Source organism: Capsicum annuum, chromosome 3 (assembly GCF_002878395.1).
Source record: "Capsicum annuum cultivar UCD-10X-F1 chromosome 3, UCD10Xv1.1, whole genome shotgun sequence".
Classification (NCBI taxonomy): domain Eukaryota; kingdom Viridiplantae; phylum Streptophyta; class Magnoliopsida; order Solanales; family Solanaceae; genus Capsicum; species Capsicum annuum.
In genome coordinates, this window is record NC_061113.1 from 20,763,870 (window position 1) to 20,779,925 (window position 16,056).

The 16,056-nt window shown below is 36.1% G+C and overlaps 1 protein-coding gene across 1 annotated transcript; it reads right to left on the minus strand.

The window, feature by feature from the left end:
- Window positions 1-4,310: 4,310 nt before the first annotated feature.
- Window positions 4,311-15,678, minus strand: LOC107864157 (ADP-ribosylation factor-related protein 1; the record flags this gene model as incomplete). The annotated part of the gene is given in 7 exon segments (XM_016710442.2): window positions 4,311-4,656; window positions 4,839-4,942; window positions 5,533-5,594; window positions 5,701-5,809; window positions 6,278-6,418; window positions 13,650-13,835; window positions 15,633-15,678. Coding segments are annotated over 6 exon segments (615 nt in total). The 3' UTR covers window positions 4,311-4,550.
- Window positions 15,679-16,056: the final 378 nt, after the last annotated feature.

The window sequence follows — 16,056 nt, forward strand, 5'->3', positions numbered from 1 at the left end:
GGAGGTGGTAGATATGATAGCGGCTAAAAAATAGTAGTTAATAGCAATTACGATTGTGAATGGTGGTTGGTGGTGGTGGTGGTGGTTGGTGGCTAGGTGGTGGTTGACAATTGTGGTGGTGGCAGAGGTGGTGACTGATGATTATGGATAGAGTTGTGGTAAATATTATCCAATACAAGAATACCTCTTAATAATTAAGACTTAGTTCAAGATCTGAATGATTAAGACATATTCAGACCTATTAAGAGTCAATATCTTAATGGAAAACAAATGCACTTAATGGTAAAGTCTGATGGTTCAAATTTAATCTTTTGATTATGATGCATATCGGTCGGTTTGGTTCGATTTTGTGTATTATCAATCTAGTTTATCGATTTTCAGTTTGTAAAATATTAAACCGATAACTGAAACAATAAGATATTCGTTATCAATTTTTGGCTTTTATCGATTTGATTTTCAGTTTAATCAATAAGAAAATACTTCCCTAAAATTTCTCTTATTTTCATTTGTTCTATACTAATTTCATGTATAAAGTCCACACAATTATAAGAACTAAGACAACAACTATAAAATACAAAAAATAAAATAAAATAAGATATGTATTTAAAATCTAAAGTCACTATTACATAGTTACAATAAAAATATAAATTTATTGGATTATCGTTTTAACCATTAACTAAAACCTTAAAATCAAAAATCGAACAGATAACCCCAAAAAAGAATTTACAAAATCCTTAACCCAATAACCCGATACCGATAAATCAATAACATTTTTATTGATTCAGTTTATCGGTTGATCCGATTTCTGCACATTCCTACTTTTGATTTCCCAGTTGAGTGCCACTAGAAAATAGGGGTCTTAAGAATTACTAAAGTTCCCTTTCTTTTTTTTTTAATACTAAGGGGACGTTTGGTAGAATGTGATAAAAAAATTAATGCTTGTATTTACTTTATGCATTATTAATACCTCGTTTGGTATACTTTTCAATCTATGTATAATTAATGCAAGCATTAGTTATACACTCTATTATATATTATGTTATGCATAACTAATAACACCATTTTTCTATGTATTACTAATGCAATGCTTTCAACACATGTATTAATTTATTAAATTACTAATTTACCCTTCATTTTTTTCCAATCTTTTTGCCGTACAATCCAATCTCTTTGCCGTTCAATTGCCCAGTAGCTTTCCAATTGAACATTAAACAGAGAAAGCAAGAAATGGAAGACAAGTCTCAAGTATTTTACGAAAGGCAAGTCTAGTTTCAGAAGCTTTCCCAATTGAACGGCAATTCTTAAGTTTTTTCTCTATTTAATTTTTCTTGTTTTTCCAAGTTTTTTTTCCAGAAAAAAGTTCGCCAGTTTCGTTGTGGTTTAGACGAAGTGAAGAAATTCATAGAAGAAAAAGAAAAATTGCCCAAAGGGATTCATACGCAGAGAACAGAACATGAGAGCAAAAACACACACATAGTAGAAAACAGTGAAGAGGGGAGAAGAAAGAAGAAGCCCTATGTGGTTCATGGGTATTTTTCTCAAATAATTTTTTTATATAAAAAATATACAAAATATATTATTTTTAATACATCAAATCAAACATTGCACAAAAAAAATATAAACATAACTAATTCAATACACCACATTTTGCATTTTTCTTATACACTCTACCCAAACGACCCTGGTAGTATTATCCCTAATCAATTTGTTGTCTTCTTAATCTTTTTTTTAATTATTATTTTAAACTATTCACTGGAAGACGTGCATCCATTCCCCATTACCAGATAACTTTGTTGACCGAACGTGCATCCGTCCACCATTACCAGATAACTTTGCAGACCGAAACTTGAAAAAAATTGACAGAAATGACCTAACCTTTTTCTCTACTGAAATTTGAACCCATAATCTTCATTACAAATTTATTGACACACATCCTTCTGTGCAAAAAAATACAATGTAGGAGTACTTTTCAGATGAGTCGAATCGTATGAGACTCTCTTTCCCCCCTTCCCAGAACATGGTAAATTTTAGGGATCCACAAGTTCAAGAACTGTATCTGTAAGTTCTCACACCCCCGGTTTTCACCGCATCCGACCCCCGCTAGGGAGTTGGTTTTAGAGAAAATGGATTTTTTCAATTGAAGTGACGTTTTGAAAAGGATTATTTTATTTACAGAGTCGCCACTTGGAATGGAGTTTGGGTGTTCCAAGTCACTTTATTGAATCCCTATTCAAAAGAAAATGACTCTTAATTTTTTTATTTTTTTTTGGTTTGCGAACTAAAAATCCGGATAAGGAATTCTGTTGACCAAGGGGAAGGCGTTAGGCATCCCTCGAGTCCCGTGGTTCTAGCACGGTCGCTTTCATGACTTATGTGTGGCTTAAATTATTTTGGATTAATTATGTCAGTAGGCCTTGATTCTCTCATTTTTAATATCTATCGATAACTCTTGTATTAAGTCGATGAATGTTAATTTTAAAAAATCTTTGCCAAGGTGCATAACTGCATCCTTGAATTACTTTGATCGTCCCACAAAGATGTGTACGCCTCATTCTTAATCGAGAAAAATACCTTAAATGTGCCTAAAGCTCATCTAGAGTTAAAGACATTCATTCCCAGAAACAAATTATTGAAATATGAAGACTCGATGTCATATAATGAACTAGTACTTGTGACAATTAGATGTTATTCGAAAAAATATTTCAACTTAAAGATCAGAATCCTGGAGTATGTGATATATATATATATATATATATATATATATACAACTAACATTAACGAAAAATATTGTAAATTTAAACACACAGCCATTACCGAAAGCATCACAACCAATTTTTTCATATCTAAACTAGAATGATTAATTAATAAAAAAAATTGTAGTCTCCTGAGGTCCGTATACATAATCTTAAGATTCCATTTGTTGTACAACTCACTGATTTACAAACCTAATGAAACTTCAATTTTTTTTTTATTTTTTTTTTTTTTACTTAAACAAATAAACAAAATTTGAAAACCTAACATTATATGTATGAATATATTTCAAAATGTATTAACAGTGATTGAAATGTTGTTATTTTCTCATTTGATTTTCGTGTATGAAATATTTAAAATAAAAAATGGCAACTTTCCAAACATGCACACATATAGGATGAAGAACATTCACGCAATACGCTAACGAAATGAAATTAAAAGAAAGAAAAATTGGAGAAAAAATAATGACACTTTTAAGAATTATACAGTATCAACTAAGCATCTCGTTAAATTTTTTGGATCATTGATCAATGCTAACATTTTATAAGCCACAATATTCATGTCCGTACATATTTACTAAATGGATTAAAATGATCTCGGAGATGTATGTAAATATGTTGGAATGCAGTTCATATCGACATGAAATCATGCAAGTTGTTTCGTTCATACTTTGATTCACAACTAAATTTGTAAAATAAGTAGTACAAGATGAGATCAAATTACGTATGACAAACTAAACCAAATACAGAAGCAAAAGCTACGTTACCGGAAACTCAACAAGCCTCGAACTCAAACTCGCTCCTTCTTTTCTTTCTCTTTTCTATTCAAACTTCTCCAGTGATGTTTTTTTTTCTTGTTTTTCTTTTCTTCTTTTTTTTCAGGTTTTTGTAAGTTTCCCTTGGTTTCTTTCTCCTCTATCTCTCTTTTCTCACTTTTCTTTTTGTTTTTTGAGTTCCTCCCCCCCCCCCCCCCCTTTTCATCTTTTTAAATATATATTGTGTGTTATATCGTGTGTGTGTGTTTGTGTTACAGGAAGATTGGCAGATAATGGGGGAGAAGTTTTGTCAAAGTGGAACTTGTGGATGGTTTGGGTAGTTTAGGTTTCTTCTCTTTTTTTTTTTTTTTAATTAATATAAAAATAAAAAATAATAAAATCTACTACAAAATAAATTAATTAGCTAGTCTTAGGAATATGACTAAGAAATATTAATATCACATTCTTTATTAAAGTTGAAAAAAAAACAATTTTTTTTTAAATAAATAAACAATAAAATAGAAACTTATTTAAAAATGTGACTCTATTTTTTGTAATTTTCAAAATATTTAACGAACCTCAAAAATAAGATAAATTTAAAATGCCTAAAAATAATAAAATAAAAAAATTAATTGAACGTTAAAATGGTATAAAAAATATTAGGTTTGGATCAAAAATTAAGTGTTTACATAAGTTACGTTCCATTGCACTAATCAAGAATCTGAAACTCATACTGTTCTTGACCATGTCAAATAAAAGATCTATCTTGCCAAATGCTCCACATCACCCATTACTATCATATGAATGCAGTGCACAAACTGACTTTCCATTCAGAATGAAAAAAGATACTAGTCATTGACAATGGAATAAAAGAATTTATGAGAAAGCGTAATAATTTGAAGGTAAACTTCACAGATGGTTGCAGTTGTGGAGGTTAACATCACCATTTTCACGCATCACTGTGATGAAATTCCAATATCCTGATTTACTTACAAAAGTTACAGGAATGGTATGGCAAAATTTATAGCAATATGGATGATTCCTTCTATGTAGAGCTAAGGTTTGCCCCTGCTCGGAGTTGTAGCATTTCAGTTCTCTTACTTCTCTCCATAACATCTACAAGCCAATTCACACTTTCTTTAATTCCTAACCTGCAATCAAGCAAGCAAAAGCTTTTATTATTCAAGCTTGTTTCCAGGACTCTTAGATAGAACTTCTAAACCATAATGTGTCAGACCTTCTCGGAAAATGGTTTTATGAAGTGGTCTTCTATATGACTAACCTGGAGAAACATTGTTCTAATGTTTGATACTGATAAAGAAGTATTACTCACCCATCGTACGCTGAAACAGCTAGAAAGGTATAAGCTCTCTCATCGAGTTTCTTGAGATCGAGATACCGCGCAACTTCTTCCGCTGATACAGCATCTGCAAGGTCCTGCTTTGACAAATTGATGTGCATAAGCAAATGACTAGTCACGACATCACATCAAGCACAAAAAAGTTAATGTCATCAGCAAGCTATCATTTTTATACCTCCGGAAAAAGATGGGCGAAGCCTAATAAGCAAAACACAGATTAAGGAATCAAGGGAATATTTATAGCACTGAAACCAGTATCCTCTTAGTCGCATATCTGGAATCCACTTTTTCTTTTCTGATGAAGGCACATGTAGAATAGAATCCTTTTTGACAACGATAAAACAAGAAATATAATGACAAAACACCAAGTCTTGAATAAAGTACAACGATTATTAGATCCCGAGATTGTGCAAATATAACTATCATTGACAAGATCGTTGTAGTATAGTGGTTAGTGTTCCTGCCTGTCAAGTGGGTGACCCGGTTTGATCCCCAGCAACGGCCTCAGTTTTTTAGCTGGAGCTTTAGTGCACCAGGCTGCCCTTTTTAACTATCATTGACAAATGAAGTAGACAAGGAAGAGACAAAAAGCTGTGCTCTGTTCAATCAGTAACATCCAAGATAAATAACCTCTTTTGTGTGGAAGAAACTGCTTTACGCCTTTTACCTGCTTGTTTGCTAATATAAGAAGTGGAGCTCCTTGCAGATCCTCATGCAGAAGAACTTTTTCTGCAGTTATTGAAGTAAAAATAAATAAATAAATAAATAAATGATAATGACCACTAATCATGAACCAGACAAAAGCTTGAACACATGATTAACCAACAGTACATACCAAGTGCAGATTTTGAATCCTCAAAGCGTGACGGACAAGCCGCATCAACAACATAGATCACAGCATGTGCCTCTTCATAATACTTCTCCCAGATTGAGCGAAGACCAGGCTAGGTGCATAAATGGTGTCATGTTAGTCAGAGAAACTTGTATAAACTGTCCATAACCAGCTGAAATATATAAAAGTATCTTGCTGCCAGAGAACTGACACCCCTCTTTGCAGACTAAGCTCTAGTGATAAAACGTAAGAATATTGTATAATTCTGCCGCCAATTATTACAAAAGTCATGCCTGCGAGAACTGTTCTATATAAGGCGGAAAATTATCAAAATACATCTTTAAGTTTTTAAGTATATGTCCTACACAAGAACATCATAATTTGCACAATATACACCGAAAATCATGCAACTGTGATGACAAAAACAAAGTATAAACAGAAGCCTGATGTCAAGCACTTCAACCTTGTCTTTTGTCAGATATAATACATTATCTGCTTCTGCATTTATTACAGACCCTTTACAGTTCTAAAATGAAAAGCATAATCATCTCAGAGGTCACACAGGAAGTGAAGTTCATACCTGACCTCCTAAATCCCAAAATACAAGCTTTGTATTTGATGCTTCAACACGACCAATATTGAGCCCCACAGTTGGAACAATACGATCTGGTGGAAGGCCTTCCAAGTTTGAATATTGTGACTTTAATTTCTCTAACAATGTCTAGAAATTTAATAATAGAAAGAATGATTAGAAAGAAACCTTTCAATACTAGACTGATAACATATCTGTAATGGTTAAGCATGTAAAATCCCCATCCCCATCTCCCCACCCCCCCACCCCCCACCCCAACCCAAAAAAAAACACACAAAGAAAGAGAAACTACAAAATGATTGAAAATCAAAACCAAATAAGAAAGAGCAAAGCAGTAGCTTGTTTTTTAAGAAAAAAAAAAAGATGCAACTCAGATCAGTGTTCACAGCAGACTAATTCCAGGGATAACTTTATTTTAACAAGTATGATGGACAAGAGTGGGAACATTGAAGCAACAGTAGTCTCTGTGTGACCTGCAGGTCACGGGTTCAAGCCGTGGAAGCAGCCATTAATGCTTGCAGTAGGGTTTGTCTACATCACACACCTTGAGGTGCGGCTCTTCCCCGACAGTGCGGAATGTTCCGTGCACCAGGCTGCCCTTTTAAAGTATGGCCAGCTTTTCATCTTATAGAGTAAAGCTAAATTGGACTTCACTCCTACATCCAAATTCCATTCCAGCTCTAGTACTGCTGTATTGCAGTCTACTCCCATATGCTTATTTCTTTTTACAAGTATTCAAAGATATTACAAATGTTTGCACTAAGCAAAAGCGAGAAGACATAACAACAGATTGTGCAGATCCCCTATTGTATCCAAAATTGCATGAGTTGCATAACCAATACGATAGCAAAAAAATTACATCTTTGTTTAAGGCATGTAAATTGCTCCTATGACCTTCAAAAATTCTGACATTTCTTTCAAGCCAAACAGTCCACCAAATGGTTCGAGGGATGGTATTCCAGGTCTTTTTTGATTTCTCGTAAAACCCTTCTTTGTCCACATGCAGTAGTAGCTCCATAGTGATTTTGGCATGACCCTGGGCATGCCAAGGATTGCGAGAAACATGCTCCGCAGCCGACTATTAACTCTACAATGCAAAAAGTGGTGGCCAACATCTTCAGAGTGCTCTTCACATGGGCACCTACTTATCCCTTCTTTTGGAGTTTGGAACGAGTGAGTGCCACCCTCGCCACAACCCAAGAGAAGCAAGAAACCTTCGAAGAAGCCTCGATAAACCAAATCTTGTTTCAAGGATAAAAGACCCTGTTGTTAGCCTTGCTAAACCAATTCTTTTTCCAAAGCCAAAAGACCCTGTAGTTACTCCCACATCCTCTTCTTCACAAAGAATACGGACTAGCTTTTTCGTTTATTTTTCGTCCTGCTTCCTAAGTTAAAATACATGTGCTCACCACTTTTCAGCCATCAAATATAATAATCCGGCGCATGAGCATGTTCTGGCAAGTTTTTTGGCGACTTTCCTGTTCAAGATCTACTCATCTCTCGATTTCGGTTTCGGGATGACCCATATATTTTGTATCAGTTTCCAACAACTTTCCAGTGACAGATGAACTTTCCAGCGACGTTTACTACTTTACCGACCACTTTTTCAGTTTGTTCCTTTTCAACTGAGGTCTCCCCGACATCCAGGGCAGTCCTTACCAGTTTTCTTGTAGATATCTTTGCCAAATCCCTCACCGACCCTCGTATTAATTACATCTGTAACAAGCTAGGTACATATAACTTGTATGGCACCAGCTTGAAGGGGAGTATTAAAATTGGAGTAGGAAGGGGAATAGTATATAGAATCCTAGTTGGAAAAGGATTGCAATGTAGTCTCCTAATTGGAAAAGGATTATAGTGTAGTCTCCTAGTTGGAAAAGGATTATCGTGTAATCTCTTGGTTGGAAAAGAATTACAGTATAGTGTCTATAAATAGGATCTCAATGTAAATACAACAATTCAAATAATATTAACAACAAAAAAAACATACCCAGTGTATTACCATATAGTGGGGCCTGGGGAGGGTAAAGTGAACGCAGTCCATACCGCTACCTCAAATGAAGTAGAGAGACGAGGGTAAAGTGTACGCAGTCCATACCACTACCTTAGATGAAATAGGGAATAGACCTCCGGCTCAAGACGTATAACAGTATAACAAACAAAAACACAAAAGCACACAATGGGATGGGATAACACACTGCTAGATAATAAAGGAAATAAGACACCCACACGGTACTATTATAAACTATCTATCCAAAATCATAGACATCACCGAAACACCAAGAAGAAAAACTCCAAGCGCAGATACAAACAAAGCACCTTTTCTACTATAATAGCTAAACTCCTGCCCATTAACCCTCTACCCTATTCCGAGTCCTCCACACTTTCCTATCAAGGGTCATTTCCTCCGTAAGCTATAACTGCTCCATATCATGCCTAATCACCCCTCTCCAATGCTTTATCAGCACCTCAACCCCGCCTAAAACCATCCATAGCCGGCTTCTCACACCTCCGTACTGGAGCATCCGTGCACCTCCTCATCACATGCCCGAACCATCATAACCTCACTTCCTACAGCTTGCCCTCCACCGAAGCCACTCCCACTTTCTCCAGAATAATCTCATTTCTAATCTTATCTTTCCTAGTAAACCCAGACATCAATTGTAACATCCTCATCGCCGCCACCTTCAACTTTTGGATATGGGAGTTCTTAACTGGGCAACACTTCGCTCCATATAACATAACTAGTCGGACTACAACTCTATAGAACTTACCTTAAAGCTTAGGCGGCACCATCATATAACACAAGACTCCCAAAGCGAGCCTCCATTTCAACAACCCTGCACCAATACGGTGCGTGACATCCTCGTCATTCTCACCACTCTCTAAATGAGAAGAGAATCCAACTTCACTACCATGTCGGCCTCCTGCGACAGCTCACTACAATTACATTCCAAGTACTCCATCTTGGTCCTACTCAACCTAAATCCTTTAGACTCAATCTTCTCTTATATTTCCCACAAAAAGAATTTTAAGATTCATTGACTAGTGTTATTTCCCCTATTGACAATCCATAAAAAAAGGTAGACTGCCTGACTTCACGATTTAATTGTATCACATAGCAACACTTGGTTTTAATCACAAGCAGAATTCTGCACAGAGAACTTACCAAACTTTCTCAAATTAACATTTACATCATCTAAGGAGGTTCATCAGCAATTCCACAGGGTCGTTACTTTCTAATAGGCTCTAATATGCATCATACGGGAAACAGCGCTATGAGCAAATTCTTAAAAGTTGGGTTACTACCTGCTTCTACAGAAGAAATTTACCTAGTACGATCTTATTCTCTGAATAATTGAATTTTGTACTTCTGTCGGATCCTCCCAAACTCCTGATCGAGCTCAGCAGTATCATGGAAGCTACCACAGGCTGCATAGAAAATCCAGCTCATGTGACTCCATGGACTTCCTAAGACTACTGATTTTAGTCAAGATGCAAAGTTCACTAGTTACTGTGGAATCAAAGCACTAAGCTATAACCCTCAACTACTTTTCACATTCATGGCCTAACTTAGGTTGTACCAAAAGCTTAGTGGACCTACTTTGTTATGTGTCATCTTATTGGAGACAAACTACATGGGACCTAGTTCTGCCTATAGTCAACTTTGGATATAATAGCTCTGTCAAGTGACGGGTCAAATCACTGGTCCTAATATCTTTGAAATTGAGATGGGTTTGAAACCAAGGAAACCTATTGACATATATACTTCACCCTTCTCAGGCTCCCCAAGGAAAGCATAAGCTCGGCACATTAATACTAACATATGACCCAAGACTGTCTATAGTAGAGCTGCATTATTTTTTTTTTCAATTGTCAAAAAAAGTAATGCAACTCTACATTGACGATGAGACAAATTTGAAGCTAGGATTTAAACATTTGTTCAGTCACCAAAAAAAAATTCTCAACCCAAACTAAAGAAGCTCCATTATCAAAATGCTGGACCATAAAAAATTTTCCACAAAGGTAACTCTAATGCTTATGTCATTGAATTGCCCGAGAACACATGGATTAGCGATGTCTTCAACATAAGGCATTCCATAACTCTTACACTTGTGTCATTGAATTGCCGGAAAACACAAGGATTAGCAATGTCTTCTACATAGACACTCCATTGTGGAGATTTTAATAAGATGAATGTGAATGCTACTTCTATCGTTCAGGAGAAAACTAAAGACATTTTAGTTATGAAGAGTCTCTATTCAAGGAGGAGGATATCTGATTAAGAATTCTAATGAACAACAACAACAAACCCAATGTAAACAAACCCAATGTAATCCCACACGTGGGGTTTGTCATGGAGATAGAGAGGCCATTTACGGAACCAACAAGAGGTGATATAAACAATAATCCAAGAAAGTTTGGGGAATATTACAATACGAAGTGCAATCCAAATTCACAAACAAACTTCAATAATTGAATCTACCTTGGGGCTTGTCAAAAATTGGTGCTTACTTCTAGTCTTTTCTTCAGCTTTTTTCCCAACAAAAGCCATGTTAATCTTTGTGTTTGACACAGTGAATACAGTGATCTCAGATAAGCTTCGAGTGATTAGTTTTCCTTCATCTCTCTCTCCCCCCTATCTCGTTTGTTCTTTCTTTCCTATCTGTTTTCTCTATCCTATACTTGTGCTATCTGCATTTCCTTACACGCTGCTTTCCAGCCACTAAACAGTAAAAGAACACAACAATTACCTCACTTCCATCCATATATTATCCCGCTCATATGTTTAACATGTAAACCTAATGGACGTTCCGTCCTCAAGTTACTCTAGATCTCTTTAAGTGTGTGAACTTTAAAGATCATTGCGATATAACATAAGAAAGCAAAAAAGATGAAACACCAGAAATACATTAATTTGGATATGGACGACTAGCCCCCAAAAGACCACTTCTCGTATTTCAAAATCTACTGTTGGTCTCAACCCACTGCAAAACTAAATTAAGAACAATCAAAGGAACCACATTTTGCTTCAAATCATACGTTTCATTAAATACGAAACATACAGAAATAGATAGTCATTTTATTATACAAAAATTGAGTAAGGCCTCATTTGTTTGCACTTAATGAAGGTTTGAATCTGAATGATTCAGACTACAGACCATTAAGTGCATTTGTTTTCATTAAGGGTTTGGCTCTTAATAGGTCTGAATATGCCTTAATCATTCAGATCTTGAACTAAGTCTTAATTATTAAGAGGTATTCCTGTACTGGATAATATTCACCACAACTATCCATAATCATCAGTCACCACCACCGCCACCACCATAATTGTCAACCACCACCACCTAGCCACCAACCACCTTCACCATTCACAATCGTAATTGCTATTAACTACTATTTTTAGCAGCTATCATATCTACCACCTCCATTATTTTAATTATCCGTCTCTATCACCACCGTCAACGTCAATGCCAACACCATCAATACCACCACCACCACCATCAATCACTACCGATCAATCCCAAATATTAACCAACTCATCTATCACAACTAATGCCACCGCTAACTACCACTAACACATCATCAGCATCCACACATTCTTTGGCTGCCACCACCATCACCATTGTCACCGGTGTCTCCATATCTACCACTACTTAAACTACCATCATCGCTACAGTATATCTCTACAAATAATCATCTCCACCATCGCAACCAACATCATCTCCAACTACCACCAACACTTCGCCAACCATCATGCATTCATTTTAAAGCTATCACAATCAACACCTCCAACTACTAACATCAACCAATTTCACATCACTACCACCACCACCATCAATCGCCACCATCATGAGTCACTACAATACCAAACATTTCTATCATCACAACTATCACCACCAACATTACTAATAACTAACATCAATCATTACCACCACCATTACAAATCATCTCCATTATCACTAATACAACAATAACAATAACATATCCAGTTTATTCCTACATAGTGGGGTCTGGGAAGGGTAGAGTGTACGCAGACCATACCACTACCTCAGGTGAAGTAGAGAGGTTGTTTCTGATAGACCCCCGGCTTAGAACCAACAACAGCATAACAAACACAAAAGCGAAGTGCAAAATAAACTAACACCTCTAGCAACAAGATAATACTACAACCACAAGATAAAAATAAGAACTATCTAACCGAAATCAGAGACTTCACACAGCACCACGAATAAAACCTACAGACACAAAAGAATTCTTCCTTATTGTTACCGATGCACTCCCACCCCCTAACCCCCTACTCTAATCCGCGTCCTCCACACCTTCCTATCAAGGGTCATGTCCTCCGTAAGTTGTAACTGCTCCATATCATGCCTAATCACCTCCCTCCAATATTTCTTCGGTTTACCACTACCCCGCCTAAAACCATCCATAGCTAGTGTGTCACACCTCCGCACTGGAGCATCCGAGCCACCCCTCATGACGTGCCCGAACCAACGTAACCTCACTTCTCGCATCTTATCCTCCACCGAAGCAACTCCCACCTTCTCCCGAATTATCTCATTCCTCACCCTATCTTTCCTGGTAAGGCCACACATCCATTATCACTAATAAATATAAATATTTTTTTCAACCAAATAATAATTTTATTGTATAAAATCAAATATTTTTCTAGTATATAATTAAATTTTATTTGAATTATATTTTATATTATATATGCAAATAAATAAATTTTGCATATTCAGATATTGAAAAACAAACAGTCTTTAACCATTGAAGGGGAGCCTTGGAGTAACTGGTAAAGTTGCTGCCATGTGACCGAGATGTCACGGGTTCAAACTTTGAAAACAATCTCTAGCAAAAATACAAGGTAAGGCTGCATACGATACACCCTTGTGGTGGGGCCTTCCCCGAATACCGCGCATAGTGGTAGCTTTAGTGCACCGGGGTGCCCATTTTTTTAATAGTCTTAACCATTCAGTTTTCAGATCAGAAGATAACATCTTAATCATTCAGTTATGCATTCAGATTCAAACAACTGAATCTTAATAAAAACAAATGCAGCCTAAGAATGTATTGCTACTAGCTTAACAATTCACATGACCATTTAGAAGATATCAAGCCCAATCTCTTTCAGAGTCAACAATTGATTATATTTTCACCCCAGCCCCTCTTTTAGCTCTTGCATTGTGTATGACAATAATACCTAATTCATCCGGGGATCATGAGAGCCTTATCAATTACAAAATAAAAAGTGGTTAGAAATGATTAAACGTAAAATTGGGTTGCATAGAGTACATGAAACATTGCATGTCAAAATTATTTTTAAAATGAGGGACGAAAATAGTTAAGAATGTACCGTTTTCCCAGCCTTGTCAATTCCAAGAATAAGGACATGAAACTCGGTCTTGCTAAACATGTATTTATATAGTCCATAAAACAATGAAAACATCTCTATCTTCTTCAGTTTGCTCTACGATTCACTACAAATTGCAACAGGCTATATGATGATTTGTTCTCTAGTCATCACTCATCAGAAGGAAACCTGAAAAGAAAGTACTCATTACCATCTCCATGGATAGCAAAAAAAAACATGTCAATATGAACAAGTCACATATATCATACTAAAGTCAATGAACATACTTATATTTCAGAAGGACACCCCACAACAATCATGATGCTTGCTAGGCACGTAGAAATGCAACTGAAGCCTCAATATCATACATTAGGTGTTCTACAAACCTGGTTGGGTATCTAGAAAACCCCATTTACATCTCAATATACACATGTTTTCTAATGAACTATAATATATACATGTTTTCTAATGAACTATGTTGCTCAGATCCTCCAAAAATGCAATTGCATCCGTGTCAGATACTCAAAAAATATCATATTTTTGGAGGCTATGTTGCTCGGACTCTCCAAAAATGTTGTCGCACCGGGTCGGATCCTCCAAAAGTTCACAACTTTGGAAGAATCCGACACTCACCCGTCGACATTCCCAAAGAGTTCAAGCAACATAGTTTGGAAAGATAATGAATAAAATTATTAGTAAATGGCGTAATTCATATTGGGATTAGAATTAACCCCTATTTATTAGTGATGAATGGTCGGAAAAGGAGAAAGTGAAACCTGATTGAAAGAAGGAAGCGGTGGATCGACTGTTCGCTAACGTTCCGTTGTGTACGGGGGGGGGGGGGGGGCTTAGTTTTGTATGCAGATCCACCAAAGTTTTTTTATTAAAACAAACTTTGGGTTATTCGATAGCTCCCAAGCGCAGTTAATTATGAAATTTAGTTATTTATGTCAAAATTAAGGGTCGTTTGGTTGGAAAACAAGTTATGCTGGGATTAGTTATGTTGGGATTAGTTATGCTGGGTTCCCTTATCATTAGAAAAAAAATAGAGGTTAATTCTCATCCCAATATGAATACGCCATTTTACTAATAATATTATTCATTATCCATCACTAGCACTGTAGTGCCAAATTCATAGATTGGTTCTGATTCTCGATTCTTGGGATGCATACTATGCAATTAATTACTATAGTTAATTATTAGTAGTAACTTGTGGAAGAAGGGAGTCGTGATACCAACTATTAGCTGTGTTGCTCGAATTCTCCAAGAATACTACCAAATGTACGTGGGTCCCTCCAAACTATGTTGCTCGAACTCTTTAGGAATGTCGACGGGTGAGTGTCGAATCCTTCCAAAGTTGTGAATTTTTGGAGGATCCGACCCGATGCGGCAACATTTATGGAGAGTCCGAGCAACATAGACTCCAAAAATATGATAATTTTGAGTATCCGACACGGATGCAATAACATTTTTGGAGTATCCGAGCAACATAGGTCATTAGAAAAACAAACACCACATGATTAATAGTAAATTCAATTCAAATCACAAAGTACAATCAATACACATACAGCAGAAGCACAAAAAGATCAGATTTTCACATCAAAAACTGCTAAATTCAAGCAGCCGTCTTCCTAAAAAACAAACCCCACATCACTAATACTAAAATCAGTTCAAATCTCCGGATGCATTCATCAGACATATAGCAGAAACACAAAAAAGACCAGATTTTTACATCAAGAACTACTAAATTCAAGCAACCACACATCAATAATACTAAAATCAGCTCAAACCATCAAGTACAATCTATACACGTACAGAGAATTGGAAATTAGAATATATAGGCCGCCCTTGTGTGGATCAAGCCAAACTTTGTATAAGCATATATTATAGGTTAGAAATTGGACAGAATTGAAGATGAAGCAGAAGAATTTTAGACTTCAAATCTTTAAAGTAAGATTGAGCAGTAAGAAGAGCAAAAATTATTACCTGTGAGCGCAACAACAAGAGCCGAGCAGCAAATCGTCTTTGGCCATCTCTAATCTCTTTGAGTTTTCAGCAAATGTTGAGCTTGATGCCTTGAATATCGACTTTTGGGTCCACTGATATTATCAGTTTATTGAGAGACAGAGAGAGTGAGGCGTAGTGAAAATTCAGAGATGAATTATGTAACCAGTAAACCTAAGTCTCTAGGGTAAGAAATGACGGTGGGCTACTGGGCTTGGGAAATGGGATTTAATTGGGATGGGCGGTGGGTAATAGACTTAGAAATGAAAATTATATATGGGCCTCTATTTGACTATCGGGTTATCGGGTGGCCCGATATAAATTTTAAGAAAATCGCCACCCGAACCTATAACTCGTTAATGAGAAATTTGAAATCGTCACCCGAATCAATAAGTTTAAAAATCGA